This window comes from Podarcis liolepis (genome assembly GCF_965112155.1).
Source record: "Podarcis liolepis genome assembly, chromosome: 15".
Classification (NCBI taxonomy): domain Eukaryota; kingdom Metazoa; phylum Chordata; class Lepidosauria; order Squamata; family Lacertidae; genus Podarcis; species Podarcis liolepis.
The window spans coordinates 3,762,904-3,783,374 of NC_139566.1; the positions used below are offsets into that span (position 1 = coordinate 3,762,904).

Consider the following 20,471-nt stretch of genomic DNA (forward strand, 5'->3'; position numbering starts at 1 on the left):
TTTCTGTTTGTTTCTGTGTTTACCTGACACAGCTTTTATTCCAACATACCTTGAGGTTGTAACAGTGATACTATCCGGCAATTACATAAAGCTTGGGCTGTTCAGAGCAGGACTACAGACATTACATTATTAACTGATTAAGCCCCACAGCGCCCAAGGGATGCTTAGCAAATACCAAGATAAACCAGGATAAATCATCATTTTGGCTTCTTGTCTCAGATCTACCAGGTGGAGCTGACAGGAAGACCTCGCCTTTGGAGACCAATCACTCTTCTTAAAACAGAGCAGTTTGATTTTTTAAAAACTCTAAAGATTAGTTGCCTAATGGGCTGTTCTTTCAGTGACGAACAGTCCACTGTGGGCTGGAAATCCTCTCTAGATTAGTGGATAGGAGCACTGGCTGGCAATGCCACAGCGATTCCCATGATTCCTTGCAATTTTAATGAATCCTTCATCGCCAAAACTTAGACCCCAGCTGTTGAAATAACAGAGAATGAGATATTAGGAGAATAATTAACACTTTCATTGTGAACAAGGGGCTTTTCAAGGGTCTTACGATGCTCAGTAAGGAACTAACAATAATGATCATGTAGCCTTAATATTTCATGTTACGGATGCTTCCAGTGCTGTGTCGGGACACCAGACACACCACCCTCGTTACGCTACTGGGCGATTCCACATAAAAACACAAGAGTCTCCTGGATCAGATCAGTGGTCCATCTAGTCCAGCATCCTATTCTCGCAGTGGCCGCCCAGGTGCTTCTGGGAAACCCTGAGTATGAGCCCTTTCCCCTCCTGTGGTTTCCAGGAGGCAACTAACTGGCATTCAGAAGCATACTGCCTCCAACTGTGGAGGCAGGGCATAGCCATTGTGGTGATGAGCCACCAATAGCCTTATACTCCATGAATTTATCTAATCCTCTTTTATAAATTTTCATAAAAATGTCTGTATCTCCTAATTGTTAAAAAAAACCCTCCAAACTCACAGAGCGGTTTACGAAATAGAATAAAACAATAACATATTCTCAGAACACAACCGCCTTTCATTTCCCAATCACAGTAGATGCTTTAGAACAGTGTTTTTCAAACTTGGGCCCCAAAATGTTACTGGACTAAAACTCCCATTAGCTAAACACGGAGTCCTGACAACAACTGAGCACCCAAGGTCGAAGAATAATGCTTTAGACCAGGCTTCCTCAAACTCGGCCCTCCAGATGTTTTTGGCCTACAACTCCCATGATCCCTAGCTAGCAGGACCAGTGGTCAGGGATGATGGGAACTGTAGTCTCAAAGCACCTGGAGGGCCGAGGTTGAGGAAGCCTGCTTTAGACTAAAGTGTCTCAGAGTGGATGGGCACTGATATACAATGCTGGCTTAGCAGCTGGTTCCCTAAAGGGTATCCTTACCTATTCTTCACAAGCCAATATTCTTTGCCTTCTTCTGTTCCATATCCAATTACGACGACTCCATGATTTATATGCTGAGAACACTTTGGATCATCATATACACCTACATAAAAAGGATAAAGAATCACTTTCAGGTGTGTATGAGCGTATGGCACATTTTTGAAACTGAAGCAAATGAAAGTTGCTCTTGAAAAACAGTCCTCCTAGTTTAGGGTCAACAAAATGTGCTATATTCCACCAAGAGGATACAGGAAACTGCCTTCAGGGCTGCCAAATGAGAAGGAAGAGATGGCACCCATTAATCCCATGTGCAGAATCTGATCAGGTTGGTAGCTGAATCTTACTTCAGCAGTGGTTATCTGTTAACATCTACCACTATAGTGTCAGGCTAGCCTTGTGGGCACAGAGCAGGCTAAGTCAGGAAACCTAGGGGAAATAGTGGGAGTTGCTGTTGCCCTTGGCCCCTCATCGCTCTGCCAAATAGCATGGCCAGCCTTTGCTGCCTCATAACAATTCAGACCATTGGTCCATCCCGCTTAGTATTATCTAGACTGACTGGCAGCAGCTCTCCAGGGCTTCAGGCAGAGGTCTATCCCAGTCCTACCTGCAGACACCAGAGATTGCACCTGGAACCTTTTGCATACAAAACAGGTGGTGTACTGTTGCGCTACAGCCCTTCTGCAAACAACATTGGGGGAAGCAGGTATCAAAGATGCAAAGATAAAATCATAATGTGATATTAATTGGAGGAGGGGAGGAAGTAATAATACTAGAGTAGTAACCTAACTCCTTACCAAGTTTGGCATTGATGTTTTGGTAAGGGAGAGTTTTGAGTAATGTCCTGGGAAGTTATGTAGCCTAATTGTTGGTGGGTTCAGGACCAACTAAATGTAGGTCACATCAGCACTGGAGAGAAAAGGAGATTGGTACACAAAAGCAAGAGAGAGGGAAGAATAGTTCTAGACAGGCCAACAGTAAACGTGAGAATAATACAAGGCATAATTTATTTGTTCTTAATGGGTCCTGCGTTGCTGTTTGGGGTTAAAAATGGGTCAAGATTGTGGAAAGCTTGAAAAGTATCTATGGAGAGAACAGCAAGGAATTGCCAAGGATCACACCCAATTGAATAATTTCTTGAAGGAAAGGTAAAATTGCGGCTTTCAGAAGACCGTTAATCTGTGTGCATGCATGCAGACACACACAACCAGCCCTGTCTGAACAACTTGCCTGCACAAAATGGTTGACCTCACTGGGATAGCAAAAGAGTCTGCTTCTTTGCATGCCAAAGAGGGTTGAATCCAACTAAGTCATACTCAGAGTAAACCCACTGAAATTAGTGGACTTAAGCTAGTTTTGATGGGCACAAAAGAAAGCACTGATTTTGATGCCCACCCATGTTCATCTTATGCAGTGCTCTTTTGATTCCACTGCAGTTCGGCTTCCAAAAAAAGTGACTTTACTTGTAAATGTGAAGGCCATTCATTTCCATGCAAACAAAAAATAATAAAAATGGGGTGGGGGGCTGGAGAAGAGAGAGTCATCGATTACTGTATATATTGTTCACAGACTGAAAACAACAACAGCTAATACTGTTTGTATTTACTGGCTGGATTTCCACTCCAGACATGAAACGAATAAGTAAGTGAACAGCTGGCTATTTCTGCTCCTATTCCGTCAGAATTCTCTGTGTCCCTTGATTTCCAATGAGTCTGTCCAGAGTATATTTGCAGGGAAGCACGGTAGAACTCACCTCGCTTAAACAGGAAGAATGACATTAGACTTGCATCTATACCAACCGATACAGGGCCAACATTGGCTACGGCATCCATCAGGGCAGCTTCATCTCCATGTGGGAGAGTAACATATTTAGAGCAGGTAGCAGCTCGTGCAGAGGGGTCGTAGTGGCACGTTCCATTCTGAAAGAAAAAGAAGATAAAGTTGCTTCTTTAGCCTCCATGGGTTTCTCTAACAGTATAAGATCTTAAGAAGAACTCTGAAGCTGGATCAGATCAAAGGGGCCCGCCTTGTGGGTAGCAGGTTTTTAAAAGGTGTGCAGTAGTGACTACTGCTGACACCAGGGCTGGATCTACGCTGACCTGTTTAATGTTGTTATAACAATATTAGATATATCTAATCTATATCTTAGTTAAATAAGTCAAATAATTTTAGCTGATTTCGCAACTAAGGCACTGGTTTTATTTTACAAAAATATTCAGGTGAATGCAATCATGTTTCTGAAGAAGAAGAAAGAACAACTTTGTTTCAGATGATGCACGCATACAATAAGCAAAGATCATCTTAGAAGAGTCTTTGTAAGTAAGTACAATGAATGTAATTTATTTGCAACAGTCTCTAATGCATTGCTAGCAAACATGACAGGATATATTCTGAAATAAATCTACAGATGCACTCTGTAGTGTTTTATGTTTACATTCAATCTAAATTAAATGATACAAACCTTGGCTTCATATGGGTAGGAAGCTTCCGAATCAATGCCTTTGTTGTCTATGATATACTGGAAGGCAGCCTCCATGTAGCCTCCATTGCACCCATGGTTTCCATACTTACTGGAGCAGTCAACAAGGTTTTGTGCACTGAGAGACACCAGTTTCCCAGTTTTGAGTTTTAGCTGGCCTTCCAGGGCCCCAACAGCACTAAAGGCCCAGCATGCACCACATGCACCCTAAAATGGAAAGGAAGCTATCAGAATCAGTTTCAAAGGAAGAAATTGCTAAGTTCCAGATGACCCGTTCATTGAGCCTTCGTTCTCATTTGTTTGTGGAGAGATTAGACAACATTGTAGCAGGCATTTCCCCACACTTTCCAGTGCACTTGCCAATCACTTTCCTTATCGCAAAAAGTCTGATTTTTCTGGAAGCTGGTTGTTGTGCAAGTCCTTTCAATCAGCTTTAATTGCACAATTTGAATTTGCTTAGCTGTGATTGAATCCCACCCAAAGACAGTGATGGTCTGGAAATGCCGAAAGACGCTCTCTTACCTGGTTCTTAACATCTGTGACACACCCTTTCTGCCTCCAGTCTACAGTGTTGGGGAGGACTCCCAGACTTCGCACATAATATGTTGAATTGTGCATGCGTGAGTCAGGAACTTTCAACCCAGTCAACATAGCAGTCACCTCCTCGCTGGTCTACATGAAGGAACATATTCCAGAGATGTTGCTGTGTTAGGTGATAGCTTCATGAAGCAAAAGCAACCAAGAGTCTTGTGGAAACTTAAAGACTACCAATTTTATTATGGCATAGAAACTTTCATGAATTTCAATAAGATGCATAAAGGAACATAAAGGTAAAGGTACCCCTGCCCGTACGGGCCAGTCGTGTCTGACTCTAGGGTTGTGCGCCCATCTCACTCTAGAGGCCGGGAGCCAGCGCTGTCCGAGGACACTTCCGGGTCACGTGGCCAGCGTGACGAAGCTGCTCTGGCGAGCCAGCACCAGCGCAGCACACGGAAACGCCGTTTACCTTCCCGCTATAAAGCGGTCCCTATTTATCTACTTGCACTTAGGGGTGCTTTCGAACTGCTAGGTGGGCAGGAGCTGGGACCGAAAGATGGGAGCTCACCCCGCCGCGGGGATTCAAACCGCCGACCATACGATCGGCAAGTCCTAGGCACTGAGGTTTTACCCACAGCACCATTGCATCCCTTAAAGGAACATAGATGTACTTAATAAAAAGCAAGAATCAGTCACATTTTTTCTGTAAAGGGTTCATTCCCTCAGGTGGGTAAGGACTAGCGATGGAAGGACATGCCAATTTTGGTTCTCTTAGTTTCTCATTTTTCCAATATTAAATTCAGTTCTCCACATTTTGCAAGCAATTTGTGATTCATTTATTTTTTAAATCCTCATAAAAATTCAATAGCATTTTAGATCGAATTCCTCCTAATAAACACATTTTTATATGCTTTGTTTACTACAGTACATATTTTTGCAAACAATTTCTCTGGTGTTATTTTCATTCACATCTTCCTTTCTCAGTACTGTACATTTTACCCCTGATATATGCAACTTTGTAAACATTGTTTCGTTGGAGAACTATATGACAACATTCGCATAAGTGCAGATTTCGGAGGATACCTGTTTTAGTTAGCATATTATTTCGGAAGGTGTGAATTTCATAGATTCACCTCTAAATGCATACTGAATTGCATCTCTCCTCCATCCCTAGTAATAGGCAGAATTTTGCTGTCATACTATATTTTGCAGTAGGGATTTTGCAGAAGGGATTTTGCAGTTCATTAAATCCAACCCATCACTACTCGGTGCTAGCTCTGTAACACAGCTAAAGCACCCTCCTTCAGTAAGATGAAAATGTTAATACTGAAATCTACTTATGAAATGGACTCCCCTCCCCTTTTTCACATTTAAAAAGTAATGTTTAGGAGGAACCCTAGAAATGAAATGAAAATTTTCCACCTCTCTCAAATTTTTATTGCTGTAGTTTTCCTCAATCCCAGCAGGAAGTTGATTCAACCAGTTCCAGTTATTTGGTTTCAATCAGTGGCATATTTGTTCTAATATGACAGAATTACCAACATACCCATCAATCATGTTAAACATTCGTTTACTAACCATATCCCCCAGATGATTCATGCCAAGTTCATAGGAATGTAACCCCAGCGAATGTTCGAGGTTATGCAACATGATAAACTGCAGATTCCTTTCCCAAGTCATACGTCGACCACCTTCCTCTTTCTTAAAAAAAAAAAGAAAAATGCAGAAGCTCACATTGTTTATGAAGGGAAATTTATCTATTATTATTACCATTGCTATTTTATAAATTTATATGCAACTTTTTCATATAGATGTGCTGGAAGTGGCTCACATGACTGAAAAACAAAAATGCTGATTGATACATCATTCCAATAACAACCAAATACTACATCATTTCAAAGCATAACACGGCAATCACACAAATCACTCAGTTTGATTATGTGAAGATGATAACATTTTAAGGTTGTCATAAGGCAAACTATCAATAATTAAAACATACCAAAATGTATTTACAGTGGTGCCCCGCAAGACGAATGCCTCGCAAGACGAAAAACTCACTAGACGAAAGGGTTTTTCGGTTTTGCGTTGCTTTGCTAGACGAATTTCCCTATGGGCTTGCTTCGCAAGACGAAAACGTCTTGCGCTTTTTTCTTAAAGCCGCTTGAAGAGGCGCAGTTGCGACGGACCGTGCTTCGCAAGACGAAAAACATCGCAAGACGAAAAGATTCGCGGAACGAATTATTTTCGTCTTGCGAGGCACCACTGTATTATTTAAACTAACATAAGACTGTTTTCACCCTACAATGTAAGGTTTGGGTCAATACTGCCATATCTATACAAACAGAACCCAAACTCATCCCAATGCCTGCAACTAAGGTCACATCTACACTTAGTGCTGAATCAGCAAACGTCAGTCCACAGAAAGCCCAAATCACCATTTGCTCTGATTCAGCATTAAAGATGGAGTTTTCCTGGGGAAAACAGTGGCAGGTGAGGGAAATGCTCAGACACAGACGAGGAAATAGGAAAGTGTGGACCTGTGCCTAAAAAGCACAGGGCAAAAGGTAAGTATGGATGAGTCCTAAGTATCCCACTACATCAGAGTTGATTACTATCTGTACAAACAGAATCGGTCCTTTGGGCCTGTTGGTTTCTGCCCACAGCCAGCCCATAGTGGAGGATGTTGCAGAAGTTTATACTTATTATTGTGATATGTGCCGTTTATTGCCCTCTGCTTCAGTTTTCTAACTGATCAAACAACTGTTATATCTACTTAATGTCTGCTCGTATTCTCTAGGACAGGAATGGGGAACTCAAGTGCCTCCCCCCCCCCCCCCGATCTTAGCAGCTGGGGCTGGTGAGAACTGGGGTTTAGCAACATCTCAAGGGCCCCAAGTCTGCCTCCCCTACTCCATTATCAGACCGGGTGCCTTTGCATTAGCACTATCTTGGCTCTCACTCCAGCTACCTTGACTACTTGGCCTTGCTGCAGACCTGGCCTGATACCCCTGGAATCACAGGGTGTTCTTTCCCCCTTGAACCTCTACATTTGCCCTTTCATCACTCTTCTGCTCACCCGGCACTCTTTGCAACCATTTCCACATTTTACTCTGTCTCAAGGCTTTCAAAGCCTTCTGTGTGGGCTTCCTGCAGCCATTCGGAAGCCACGACGGACGTTCGGGTTCCAAAGAATGTTCACAAACGGGAACAATCACTTCTGGGTTTGCAACATTCAGGAGCCCAAACGTTCGGCTGGCAAGGCGTTTGACTTCCAAGGTACGACAGTACTGGAATTTCTACACCCAAGCTCCAATGCCGACAGCTTGTGCCCATACCTCATTTTTGTATGTTTTGCCATACTTTTTCTTCCAAAGCTCCCAGTTCCTGTTGAGTGTGGGGTCCTTCTCCCAGTATGCAGACGAAGCAGCAGCAGCAAATGCCAGGAAAACACAGGCCCACAGTTCCATCCTGCTGAGGCAGACACAGAAAGCTGGTAAGTACAGGGTTGCTGGTGTCATGGCGATAAGACAGGTGGCTTCCAGGGTGAGGTGAACCCTGGGTAAGCACCTGGAATCTCTCACCACTTGGAAATTGGGATGCCATTCTTATGCTCTTAATCTGGTATTTCAGCACCTGGGAGAAACATAGCCTGCAGTCTTCATTGTAAGCTCAGTCTATATCCAGCCCTCGTGGCTATGTGTATATTTTAGGACCCACCCAATTCCTCAAATATTAATATGCTATAAATTGTTGTTTTTTAAATTACTGTGAGCAACACTAGGACCTTAGGGCAAAGGGCAGGTACTAAATAAAATTAACAACAACCTCTAGCCTCCTTTTCCAACTTTCCTTTTGTTACCTACCTCACCTGAATAGTCTTCCCCTTTCCATAACATTTTGCCCAATAAAGAGTTCTGCAGTGCCGAAAGGCTGGCCACAGTTTATGGGTTATTGTTTTTTAGTTTTTTTTTTGGTTGATCCTAATAAAAGTTACCCCTATTTTACTTATTTAAAAGCATTTCTAAACCAGTGTGTGTGTGTGTGTGTGTGTGTGTGTGTATTTTGTGTGTGTGTATCTCAGCCTTTTGGAGGGTGCCCTCCCCTCTTATGGACCTACACCCTTTTCTAAAAGAAAAAATAAAGTTACTTCCTCAATTGCTCCGAAAGAGATCAGTAAAGGAGAGAAAAAAATCTCTTTCTCCAAGTCTCTCCTTATAAATACCTACCTGGATGTCTTTCAGCAGGCTGAGGCTGGGTGTTCTCTCTTGACCTCTTCTTTAGGGTGTAAGAAGCCTTCCTGTTCCAGGAGCCCCTTTCTTATGTTGTTTCTCTAGCTGAACCTTTCAACAACACTGCTCCTGCTTCACCCGCATGCTGTTGATAAAAAGGCTACTTTCGATTTCTTATGCTCAATGTCACATGAGCCTCCCCACCCCAATAAAGGAAATGCCTTGCTTTCATTACAATGGTGAGCAATCTGAGCGTGCAAGATGACTGTAAATTGATTTGTTACATCTTCAGGCTTGCTAGGAGATTATGAAACAAGGAAAGTTTAGCTTCGTTCCCCACTTCACAGGATGCCCTGCATTTATTTTCTGCATCTGCATCTCTCTCTTCACAGACTGTGCTCACACAACCAGTAACTGGGCTGCTTTCCCCCGCTGGATGTGTGTCTATATTATTAAGATTTAAACTAGTTGCGAAACACATTGAAGGATAGATGATCTGGATCAAGCCAGATTAGAAATGGATTAATCTGTCAATTTCAGTTCCTCTCGGTGTCCATCCTTTTTTCCTGTACTGAATTTAGTTTACAATTATTTGTGCATCAATTGCAATGGGGTTTTTTTAAGTCTTCACTAATATCTGTCAGCATTTTTCCTAATTCATACATTTTAAAAATACAATTTTCCATAATACAATGCATTGTTGGTCATTTCCCACTAATATTTGAATTTGTAGGCAGATGCTTTCCCCTAATGCACACAGTTTTGATTGGAGAACTGCACTGCAAAATTTGGAGATGGGCACATTTTGAAAGACAGATGCATCTCAGTTTGTGTACTAAGTTTGGGAAATGTGACCTAGGAAGTTCACTGATAAATGTGACCCAATCCAAATTCTTTCCCCATCCCTAATCCAAGTAAAGCAAGTTACTAGTACTGTACAAGTAACCAGTAACAGATCTGTCCTCCCTGAGTCAATCTGTTAGGAGCAGAGGAAGCTGCCTTATACTGAATAAGACCCTTGGCACATCTAGCTCAGTGCTGTCAACACGGACTGGCAGCAGCTCCCCAGGGTTTCAGATGAGGTGTTTTCCCAGCCCTTTCTGGAGGCATCAAGGATTGAACCCAAAACCTTTGCTTGCAAACCATGCGCTCTTCCACTGAGCCATGACTCTTCCTTGGCCTTCCTTCTTCCAGTTTGATATTAGTGATGTAAACAGATGGCACAAATTTAGGATGCAGACGTCTCTCAGAAGCTGTGAGTCATGATGGCAATGTGAAGCCTCCAGGTCTAGAGGCAGCCTACCACTGAATGCCAGTTGCTGGGGAGAGACAGTGAGAGAAGGTTGTTGGCATCCAGCCACACTGGTAAGCTTTCTGGAGGCATCTGACCAGCCACTGTGAGAAGCAGGATTCTGAGTAACATATACCCACTTTGGCCTGATCCAGCCAGGCTTCCCAAGCCTATAATCACAGAATGATAGAGTCGGAAGGAATCCCTAATGGTCATCTAATCCAACCCCCTGCAGTGCAGGAATCACAGCTAAAGAAACCAATCAGGAGGTCAGGCAAGGAGTCAATTGGCTTTGCTGGAATGTGGAGAAGCCTTTATAAAAGATCTCTAGCCCTTCTCAAAAACCTGAAGCAGGAAGGAGTCCCTAGAATTGGGTGGGCCATGAAAATATAAACTGGCTTAATTTTAGTGTGGCATGGAGAGAGCTGGCTCATGTTGAACCCAGAGACTGTAAGAATTTGGCTTTGCTGTACAAGAAGCAGCTGGGCTGAGGGAACAAGTGGTTTTTGATACTTGCCACACCGAAAGATTCTCTTTCGCCCACATGTATGCACTGGGGCCTGACTCTTGAGTTGAGAGCGGCCCAAGTCACTGCACTCAACAAAATTCAGCTGATGCCCTTCCTGTAATCACCAGAAAGGAGAAGCAAAACTTGACCCAGCTGCTGCCAGTTTTCTCTTCCTGAGCTCACTGATGCTTTCTGCACCCATGCAGACAGTTCAAAGTCCTTGTTTTAACTTGCAAAGGCCTAAACAATTCAGGTCCAGGAAACCTCAGGGACCGCCTGAACCCTTATATATCCCAGCTCAATCGCCGAGATCATCTGCAGGAGTGTTGTTGGTCATCCCCCAAGTTGGCAAGGCTCATTTGACAACAAGAAGAAACCAAAGTGTCTTCTGTGCCAACTTTTAAACACCTGCTGAAAACTTTTCTATTCTGCCAGGCCTATGCAGGAAATTAAGAATATGCCATTGTACAATGGTTAATTGATGCCTGTTTTTAACTCTCTCTTTTTTAAAAACAAACAAATAATTATTTTATGGTTTTATGTTTCATTGCTGTGAACCGCTTTGGTTTCTTTTTAAATGGCATAGCGGTATAGAATTCTTTAAAAAAATAAATAAATAGTAAACATTTCAAAAAGCCAGGCCAAGTTGGACCAAGTCTAGACGTTTTGCTCCCTGCAGCGAAGGAGAGGATGGATGCTTGTTTCCCACTCATGTTCAGGACTGGTACTTGAATCTCACTTAGGAGCGCAGCCCTAGGGATTTGAATATGGAACCTTCTGCATGAAAAGCTGGTGTTCTATCACGGAGCTACAGCCCTTCCTTTAAAAACAACAACCTCATGGTTTTGAAGAAACGGCCAGTTTGAATAGGAACTGAGAAAGTTGCCTTATGCTGAGTCAGGCAGTTTGTCCCACAAGCTCAGCATTGTTTTCAGTGACTGGCAATAGCTTTCTGGGGTTTCAGGTGGGACATTTCCCTGGCCCCACCTAGAGATGCCGGGGATTGGACCTTCTGCATGCAAAGCAGAAGCTCTGCTACTAAGCTGATTGCTAGTAAATTCAGGACACAAGAAAGCTCTTTGACACAAGGTATTGCTAGTTTTGGGAAATCACCCCACCCCACCTTGGTTGGTGGCCACTGGTTCACATGGCTTTTTCAAAAATCCAAAAGGTTGAGCAAATTCATGGAAATCCATGGCCAATTGCCAAGACTGAAATCAAACCTCCAAGTCCAGATGCACTATACCCCTGAATACCTGGCAGGTGACAGCTGGTGCCTTTGTGGCCTGCTTTGGGGGCTTCCCAGGGGCACCTGGCTGACTTGAGTTGGAAATAGGATGCTAGATGGACTGGACCCCAATTCCTCTTTGTCATTATGATCCCAACTTGTAGCTGTAGCAGCGATCCAGTGGCAGCAACTGAGTCAACCTGAGACCACGCCCCCACTCTCTCCCCGAGCGGCTGCTGCCCCCTTCAAGATTTCATTGAAGGACCACCTCTTCACCTCCAGGCCTCACACTCCTCTAGCCCTGCTGGCCAAAGAAGATAATGCACACAAAAAGCATTCATGGAGTATAAAAAGGACTCTGTTGAGACTTGCTTTGAGCAAGTCGCTTGCTCCTAGGGCTTTCTCTGGGTCCCTTAAAGTTCTGTCCTTGACCACCTTTGTTTACTTGATTGCTGGAACTTGCTGGGCTGCTTCATACCCAAAATATGACCTAGCACACCTGCTGGATCTTGCATCCTCCTGACTGTGGGCTCCACCTTACCAGGACTGGTCATTCATGGAGGACATGGCTTGGCTCACTTGCTTGAGTGATCTACTCTGTGTGTTCCTTCCTGCTTTCTCTGCTTGAGGATGTTCTGATGCCCTGATTTGCACACACCAGGCATGTAGAACCTCAGGCTCCGATGCAATGAGCAAATGCGGCACTTCAGCCCTCTCTATATGGCCCTCAAGACCAAGTCACACACCCCTCATCAGCCCCTGCTTTGCATCCTCCCCTTGTAGGTTGTTGCCCTGCTGGGATGTGTCCTTACACTCTGAAAACGCTTCTCACTTGCCTGGATAAGAGAGGAATACCCAAGTGTAGAGACCCTGGCTCTTTCGCGTTGGGAAAATTTTTATTCTGGGATCCAAGAATCAGCTCAATAAAAAGATCTGCATTAATCTATGCTGGATTTTGTATTGGCATTGAAGTTGAGTTAGAGAGAGAACGTGTTCCTAATATTAGCAAGTTTCCCATTTTTCTTGCAGAGGAAGAACCAAGAGACATTTTGTGTTTAAAAAAAATGAAAATGAAAGAAAGCTTTTTAATATGCTGTCACAGACAACTGCCTATATCATTGCAGCAAAACAGCTTTCACGGAAGTCCCTTGTTAGTGCTCCTTAATGTCAGCTCAGGAAGCCAGCCATTTGCTGACATGAGGGCCACTTCTGGTGTGATAGTGCATGTGTGGACTGGTCACATCTTTGGGAAGCTGGCCAGGTTGGCAATCCCGCAGGCGTTGTCCATATTCCGGGCCATCAGGATGTAGCCCTTGTTGCCCCACCCTTCCCCCCAGCTGTAGGGAGGAGAGAGAGAGAGAAAGAAAGAGAAAGAGTAAGAACGTGTACGAACATTCTCTGTCAGCCAACACATTAGAAAATTCAGCTAACCAGGCAGGTGAGATGTCACTTCTGTTTTGTTTCATCTGCTGTGGGTATCTATTCATTTCCTGCCTCTACTTTCAGAAGCCAAAATCGCCTGGGACCAGGAACGTTAGGAGTGTAGAGATGCAATTTTGATGTGCAGGAGTTGCCCATAAGTACAAAAGAGCCGGCTGCTGGATCACGCCTTTCGGGGGCCCCTCTAGTCCAGCAAGCTGTGTTCACAGCGACCGAAGGCCCCCAAGAACCTTGGAATCTAGACTGACTGCCTCTGGACCTAGCAAGCTGGAACATGTCTGGAGGAGGGCTGATCAATGGTCTGGAAACCAAATCTTATGAGGAACGGCAGAGGGAGTTGGTTATGTTTAGCCTGGCTGTTATGTACTGAGTTGAATAGGATCCAAACTGTAGCAGTCTGATTGGTCCTAGAACAATAGGATTCAGAATGCAGCAGTATGATTGGTTGGCAGGAACCACCCAATCATGCTCCAGATATAAGTGAATCCACAACCTGATTGGCTTACAGTAGAATTTCAGAATTAGCTAATCATGTGCAGCCCATTGTGTAAATAATGTATATAAAGCAGATACTTTGAGGGGACTTCCATTCATTCCTCCTCACCACTATGAGCTGAATAAAGAGCATGAAATCACTTTGCGACTCTGAGTATATTTCACTGGCTGAGAGGAGACAGGAGAGCCATCTTCAAATTTCTAAAGCGCTTCCACATCAGGAATAACTTTCTGACAGTAAGAGCTGTTTGACAGCGGAACAGACTCCCACGAAAGGTGGTGGTGGACTCTCCTTCCTTGGAGGTTTTTAAAAAGAGGTTGGAAGGCCACCTGTCATGATGTATGATCTAGCTGTGATTCCTTCACTGCAAGGGGTTGGACTAAATGAACCTTGGGGTACCTTCCAACTCCGATTTTTTTATTCTATGACATCAGAAAAGCTGGATCAAGCCACGGGGAGCCCATCTAGTCCAGCAACCTGTTCTCACAGTGGCCACCCAGATCCCTGTTGGAAACCCACAAGCATCTGCCTCTGACTGTGGAAGAAACATAGGAATCTGCCTTATACTGAGGCTCTGTACACGCTGTATCTTTAAAGCACATTTGAAGCACATTCTTTCACCCAAAGAATTCTGGGTACTGTAGTTTACCCCTCTCAGAGTTACAATTCCCAGCAAGTCCTTAACAAACCACAAGTCTAAATATAGAAAGGGCAAGGGGATATTCAGGCCACTGGCTGATAGATGGTGGATGTTTGTCCTCCTTCCAGCCTTGCAGTAAAAGTCTCTTAGCCACCTGTTCAAGCTCCCCAAACCCACCATTCTTGGACATACTTTTAGAAAACTTGTACCTGTTTTTAACAATCCAGTGCTTGGTGCCTTTCTGAGTCCCATAGCCCACGGCCAGGACAGCATGGTTGATGTTGCCGGCATCACATTGCTCGTCGTAATACACACCTAAGGAAACCAGAAGGGGCAGGGGGTGACTCAGTTTAGCCTATCGCAAACTCTGTCTGTGATTCTCAAAATGGGGTGGACAAATTAGTCAGTTTTAGTGCCTCCTTTTTCCAATCTTAAATTCAGCTGCTGCAGATCTTTCCTGCATAGTGTGTATGTGTTTTAAAATTAAAAACTCCACCTTGCAAAAAAATGCCAAAATTGTACCGTGCATTTCTTCAGTGCGGTGTGGTGGTTGAACTGTTGGACTAGAACCTGGAAGAGACCAGGGTTCAAATCCTTCCACTTGGCCACATGGTGGTCCCTGGGTGTGACCTTGGGCTGGTCACTGCCTCTCAGCCTAACCTACCGCACAGGGTTGTTGTTAAGCTTTGAGTGTCATACTAGGACAAGGAAGTCTAGGGTTAAGCATCCCCCTCAGCCACAGGGTTGTTGTGGGGGTTAAATGAGGAGAGGGAGAACCATGTAGATGCCGCTTTAAGCTCCTTATAAATGCAGTTAATTATTAAAAATAATTGTGTAATATTTTGCCTTATACAGTTTGGCATGCCATTTCCCCAAATATTATGCCTTTCGCTATGTAACTGACATGAATCTATGGACGTTTATGCTGACTTTTCCCCAATCTATGCATTTTTGTTTGCCATTTTGCTGCAGTAGTCCATCCTCTCTTACCTCGGCTGTAGAACTGGAAGGAGGCCAGGCTGGCATCGATGCCCACAGCGATGGGACCTATCCGGGCAACAGCTCTTTTCAGGGCCTTCTCGTTCCCCTCGGGGATCTCCCTGTAACCACGGCACTTGGCAGCTTTACCAGTTGGGTTATACATACAGTTTTCATCCTGCAAGGTTGATGAACAGGAGAGGGTGAATACAGAGTATGGCAGATTGTGCAGAGGAGCAGTAGAGTTTTGGTTTGGAGCTCAGGTTTCCCATTACCTGGCCGATATATGGGTAGGAATCGTCAGAATCAATGCCTCGGTTCTCCTTCACATATTCAAAGGCATGGGTCATGTAGCCGCCCCCGCAGCCATCATTGTCGGTGACGCAGTCCACCAGGTTCTGTGGGCTGAGGTTAAGCAGCTTGCCAGTCTTCCTCTTGAGCTGCCCCTCCAAGGCCCCCACGGAGCTGAAAGCCCAGCAGGACCCACACTGACCCTGCCAAGAAAGAAGGGGGAATAAACTCAAAACGAGAAGCGGTTGTGATCAAAATAGCCTTTCCCCAAAACGGCGTGCTATTTGGCCTTGCTTGTGCTCCAAGGTGAATAAGTCTTCTGCATCTCTGCATTGGGTATACAGTATGATTGGATTAGTAGTCCATGGCTCCCAAAAACAGAATTAGCATCTATTATCATTACCACGGGTCTCAAAACACAATTCTTCTTAATTATCATTAGTATTGCTCCCCAAACAGAATTACTCTTTATTGTCATTACCATGGCTCCCGAAACACAATTCTTCTTTATTATCTTTATCATTTGGGAGTCATTATCATGACTCCCCAAACAGGATAACAGCTATTATTATTTGTGCTTATTATTTGTGTCTTTCCTCCTGAAAGAGCCCAGCGTGGTTCTGAAGGAGCATAAAGACACAACCACCCACACACAATAGCTAAAAAATTCTCCTCTGTGAATTTGTCTAATCCTCCTTTAAAGCCATGCGAGTTAGTGACTATCACTACCTCTTGTGGGAGCAAATTCCAGCGTTTGGCTATGCTGTGCAGTGTGTGTGTGTGTGTGTGTGTGTGAAGAAGGCCCTCCTTTTGTCTAAAGTGGGATCCTTGGACCAAAGGGAAGGAGCAGACAGCATCACAAGCCATGCAGGGATGACTTAAGGCCCACCCAGCAAGAAGCTGTAAACAGAAAAAAGAGATGAGGATTTTCACCTGATTCTTGACTGGAGTAACATAGCCTTTCTTTCTGTAGTCCATTTCATCAGGAACCCTCTTTTCCCAGTCTGGGATGTAGAGGGTGTCGTTGGTTTGTTTGCGTGAGGAAGGGACTTTGAGCCCCGTCATCTTCTGAACAACTTCTTCAGTGGTCTGGAGAAGGAAAAACAACAAGTGAGCGAAAGGTGGATGGATGCATTTGTACTCTGTGAGTTGCATTCTTCATTTTTTCCAACTATTTATATTCTGCTTAACTCTGTAGTCTTTAAGCGGTACGCCACAGGATTACCCCCAAATGCTGTTGTTGCCCAGACAGGCTAATAACGCAACAAAGGGTGTGGGTACAAAATAACCCCAAAACCAGAACATTAGTGGTATGAAAAGTTACAGGATTTCAGCAAGAAGTTACAGGGATACGTACTGATTGGAAATGAAGCAGTGTGACCGCCTCAAACGCTTGCAGGTGCAAATAGTATTGAAATTAGGATCACGTGTCACAGCCTGGATATTCATCATAAACATGAATCGTCATACATGTGCTGTAAAAAGAACTTCTAGATGTGTCCCAGGTTACTAGGCTTTTCCGAAACTGGAGGCCAGGGAGACATTTATAAGGAGGTGGTGGAGGGTAACAGAAGTGAAGCCGGATTAGCAGCGGAGGCAAGTGGATGTAAAAATAAGTCAGCCATTTGCATGGGGTTGGTCAGCTAAAATATTGGCAGTTACCACCATCCCCCCACCCAAGTTAAAAGGTTACCAATCTTCACTTTTGGATTATTTCGCTGCAGAGATGTCCCCAGCAAATTTCCACCACTAGCACTACCTACCATATCTCCCAGGTGGTTCATAGCCAATTCAAAAGTGTGCCTTCCCAGAGAAAATTCCAAGTTATGGGTGTTGATGTATTTAAGGTTCTTCTCCCATACAAGCCTCCGGGAGACCTCATCCATCTGTAGGTTACAAAAAGACAAAAGGTTAGTTCAAGATCTTAATGTACAGGACAACCCCTGGTGGCCCTTGGTCCAGAAGCGGCCCCCAGCCAGGTTTCACCTGGACCCCTCCTGACCACCTGCTGTTCTGCAGGAGCAGAAAGGGTTTCTATTGTGTGCAAAGGGCACAATTTCTGGTATTCCCTCTGCGTGAACAAATTGTTGCTAGCAGATCCAAGCAGTGGGGAAATGTCTCAGCAGAGAGGTAGATCTTTGTTCCTCACAATGCTGCACCAAAAGCAGCCCATTTTGCAACAACTAGAGTTGTTCCGCAAAGATTTGAGGAGGCTTTCCAGGATTTCAAACCAGGAATCTCTCCCAGCTCTACGTGGAGATGCCAGGGATTGAACTAGGGACCTTCTGCATGCAAAGCAGGTGTTCTGCCACTGAGCTGGTGCCCTTCCTCATAACAGGCCAGCAGCTCTTGCCTTGGGAGAGAACCAGCTAGGGCCAATGCCCCTTCCCGCCTTGCTGCCCAGTCCCCCTACCTTGCCATTATATTCCTTCCTGTGGGTTTTCTTCCAGAGCTCCCACTGAGAGTCCAGCATTCCATCAGGAGAGCCATCAGTAGCCTTGGCTATTGGCAACAGGGCAGCTAGTATGAAGGTGGTCCACAACATCCTAGAACGGGAGAAAGGAGGGCAAGGATGAGGAAGGGAGGAAAGTATCAGGTCACATACACACCGTCCATTTAAAGCACATGGCTTCCCCCAAATAAGCCTGCAGACTGTAGCGTAGCCCTCACAGTGCTGCAATCCCCAGCACCTGGAACAAACATCTGTTCCCAGGATCCTTTGCAGGAAGCCACACACTTTTAATGGATGCTGGATCTGATTTGGGAGTAAGGATGCACAGGATCAAACCCAGCCAGCCACCCAGGAAGCTCAGAGTGGGACCTCTGGCCAGTCCTCATCTGCCAATCTGACTGACCTCACTGGGTCATTGTAAGGTATAACACGAGGAGGGGTGTTGACTGGGTAAAACCACGTATGCTTGTCCTGAGCTCTTTGAAGGAAAGGCCAGCTCTTTAGATTGGTAAAGTTTGCTGAGTTCAAAAAGAAGTGAGCTGGTCTTGGTAAGTTTGGGGTCCCCCCTCATTCTGCCGGGTGGGGCGTTGGACTGCTGCCTCCCAAAACCTACCTGGACGGCACTTCTGCTGAAAACAAGTTATTTTTCTGTCTTCTTCAGCCCCTTCCCCCCTCTCTCTCCCCAAAACCCGTCCTTTGAAAGGACTAGGAAGATAAAAGAGTCACGTGCAGCGCCACAGCTGGTTCCCATTAATACTCCAAACAGCGCCATACGTCATCGCTTTCAGCAAAACCATGATCTGGTTACCTTTGTTCAGCTCCGTAGGGAGTAAAAAAAATAAACCAAAAAACTGGGGCAAGCTAAATCTCAGTGGAACCCTGTAGGTTCAGGGCTTCAGACAAGAGCCTTTCACAGCCCTTCCTAGAGATAGGACTGGGCCTCTAAAGGGGATCTTTCAGAGGATTTTTATTCCTCCCACCCCACAAAATAATGTAAGATTCTAGTCCTCATGGTGCTGAAGAAAGGGCTGATTTAAAGAGGAACATAAGAAGTAGCTGCCTTATCCTGAGTTGGGCCACTGAGTCCTTGGCTGGCAGCAGATCTCCAGGTTGCCAGAGAGGGAGTCTCTCAGCAAAATCTGCAGAGGACCAAAGGTCCCCCCATTACATGCCTGATTTAGATGACTGACAAACCACCGCAAGGCTGTAGCAGTGATGGCCAACATGTTGCCCTCCAGATGATGCAGGTCTAGATTACCATCGCTGACCATCAGCCACATTGGTTAGGGTTGATGGGAGGTTTGAGCCTTAAGGAAGATTTGAGCCTTAATAAGGGATGAAAGGATCATAGAATCATAGAGTTTTTCCCACCCTAGAAGGACCGTCTAGTTGATGGAGGAGACATCTTTGATTTGGTCCATGTTTCAGTGCAAACCCACATCACTTGTGCTTCTCTCAAAACAACACATAAACTGAAACACAGCCATCCTTCAAAATCCACCGCTCTCCAGATTTTGCAATACGGTTCTCTGATGCCGGATAGCTCAGTTGGTTAGAGCATGGTGTGGATAATGCCCAGTTTGCAGGTTCAGTCTCCGTAAGGGACAGCTGCATATTCCTGCACTGCAGCAGGTTGGACTAGATAATCCTCACAGTCCTTTACGATTCTATGATATGCAACCCCAATCTCCCAAACGAGTATAAGAATTCATATGAATAAAAATGCAGTTTAGTGAAATCTGCAACCAAATGTATTATGTTAAATTCCCTGCAAACAATGTGTATATTAGGCCAAAATTGCATGCAAAAAGATGTTTATCAGTTGAAATACATGCTAAAGTGCATTTTTTAAAAATAAATAAATCATGAAATGATGCAGAGGACTGAAAAAAATCAGAAACCGAAATTGGTAGACCAGTCACCCCCTCTCTTCTACAGCTGTCCTTACCTGAGTTAAAACTCAGCCACCGAAGTTCTCTTGCAAGGGCAGGTCTGCAGGGCAGAAGTTGCTTTTTAAAATACCCAAAGATTGCAACTGAGTGGACGAATGCCCACGGGCTGCTTGGCTTTATGCTGAGCTGGTTTTGAGGAAGTCTAGCCAGGTGGTGGAAAATCTGGGCTGTTTGTCTCAGGCAAAGTTTACTCAGGATTGCAGACTGACCCGTGGTGAGAGAACGAGGGGGGCTGGGAGTGGGGAGGCCTGGTTGCGGGAAGAGGATCAACTTCCTCACATGATCCTTTGGCAAAGATCGCATCACTTTTCCAGCTGGCTCAGGCGGAACTTCAGCTCTGACGGGAAGTGGGTGGAAAAAAGAGTTTCCAATTCAGTGCTACTCCTGCTCAGAGCAGAGGGATATGGATCTACTCTGAGTAGAGCTTAGTTAGCTGTAACCTAATAAAGAATAAGTAACAAATTTGCTAGGTACTTTCAAAACATTAAACTAGCTTCGCAAATAACACAAACCCCATTTTGCAAAAGGAACAATAGAAAGTCCTTCT

The 20,471-nt window shown here is 44.6% G+C and overlaps 3 protein-coding genes and 2 long non-coding RNA genes across 7 annotated transcripts in view; 2 read left to right on the forward strand and 3 right to left on the reverse strand.

The window, feature by feature from the left end:
- Positions 1-8,788, reverse strand: CTSS (cathepsin S). Of its 2 annotated transcripts, none has more exons than XM_083477330.1 (8): positions 8,646-8,788; positions 7,755-7,890; positions 5,998-6,120; positions 4,405-4,554; positions 3,865-4,089; positions 3,157-3,322; positions 1,407-1,509; positions 1-475 (listed from the first exon to the last, which is right to left on the reverse strand). In XM_083477330.1, the coding sequence occupies exons 2-8, from the start codon at positions 7,884-7,886 to the stop codon at positions 376-378; spliced, it is 999 nt and encodes a 332-aa protein (XP_083333456.1). In that variant the 5' UTR covers positions 7,887-7,890; positions 8,646-8,788; the 3' UTR covers positions 1-375. The 2 variants fall into 2 exon arrangements, with proteins under 2 accessions (XP_083333456.1, XP_083333457.1); XM_083477331.1 differs by having other exon boundaries at positions 7,755-7,887; positions 8,646-8,787.
- HORMAD1 (HORMA domain containing 1) overlaps positions 1-20,471 on the reverse strand; it is a 578,262-nt gene that overhangs the window by 18,473 nt on the left and 539,318 nt on the right. The gene's annotated exons all lie outside the window — the stretch shown is intronic.
- LOC310694364 lies at positions 7,822-15,331 on the forward strand. Its single transcript, XR_014519624.1, has 3 exons — positions 7,822-7,912; positions 8,701-8,887; positions 15,224-15,331. It is a non-coding gene; the product is annotated as an uncharacterized lncRNA (long non-coding RNA).
- Positions 12,723-20,187, reverse strand: CTSK (cathepsin K). 2 transcript variants are annotated; one of them, XM_083477328.1, is made up of 8 exons: positions 19,921-20,187; positions 17,934-18,066; positions 17,284-17,406; positions 16,454-16,609; positions 15,505-15,723; positions 15,242-15,407; positions 14,461-14,566; positions 12,723-13,012 (listed from the first exon to the last, which is right to left on the reverse strand). In XM_083477328.1, the coding sequence occupies exons 2-8, from the start codon at positions 18,063-18,065 to the stop codon at positions 12,913-12,915; spliced, it is 1,002 nt and encodes a 333-aa protein (XP_083333454.1). In that variant the 5' UTR covers position 18,066; positions 19,921-20,187; the 3' UTR covers positions 12,723-12,912. The 2 variants fall into 2 exon arrangements, with proteins under 2 accessions (XP_083333454.1, XP_083333455.1); XM_083477329.1 differs by lacking the exon at positions 19,921-20,187 and adding an exon at positions 18,586-18,936.
- The window catches only part of LOC310694356, a 13,107-nt gene continuing 8,050 nt past the window's right edge, over positions 15,415-20,471 (forward strand). Inside the window, exons 1-2 of the long non-coding RNA XR_014519616.1 lie at positions 15,415-15,519; positions 16,494-16,664. This is a non-coding gene — a long non-coding RNA (uncharacterized lncRNA). The remainder of the gene's footprint in view (positions 15,520-16,493; positions 16,665-20,471) is intronic.

Bases quoted from the DNA above. Each gene is read 5' to 3' on its own strand.
- CTSS (XM_083477330.1), bottom strand. From the start codon at position 7,886: ATGGAACTGTGGGCCTGTGTTTTCCTGGCATTTGCTGCTGCTGCTTCG. The intron at 4,555-5,997 runs GTTAGTAAACGA...TCCTTCATGTAG, and splicing joins TGAATCATCTGGGGGATATG to ACCAGCGAGGAGGTGACTGC. The intron at 3,323-3,864 runs GTTTGTATCATT...TTTTTCTTTCAG, and splicing joins CCTACCCATATGAAGCCAAG to AATGGAACGTGCCACTACGA.
- CTSK (XM_083477328.1), bottom strand. From the start codon at position 18,065: ATGTTGTGGACCACCTTCATACTAGCTGCCCTGTTGCCAATAGCCAAG. The intron at 15,408-15,504 runs GTAATGGGAAAC...TCAACCTTGCAG, and splicing joins CCTACCCATATATCGGCCAG to GATGAAAACTGTATGTATAA. The intron at 13,013-14,460 runs GTACAAGTTTTC...TCCTCCCTACAG, and splicing joins CACTGGATTGTTAAAAACAG to CTGGGGGGAAGGGTGGGGCA.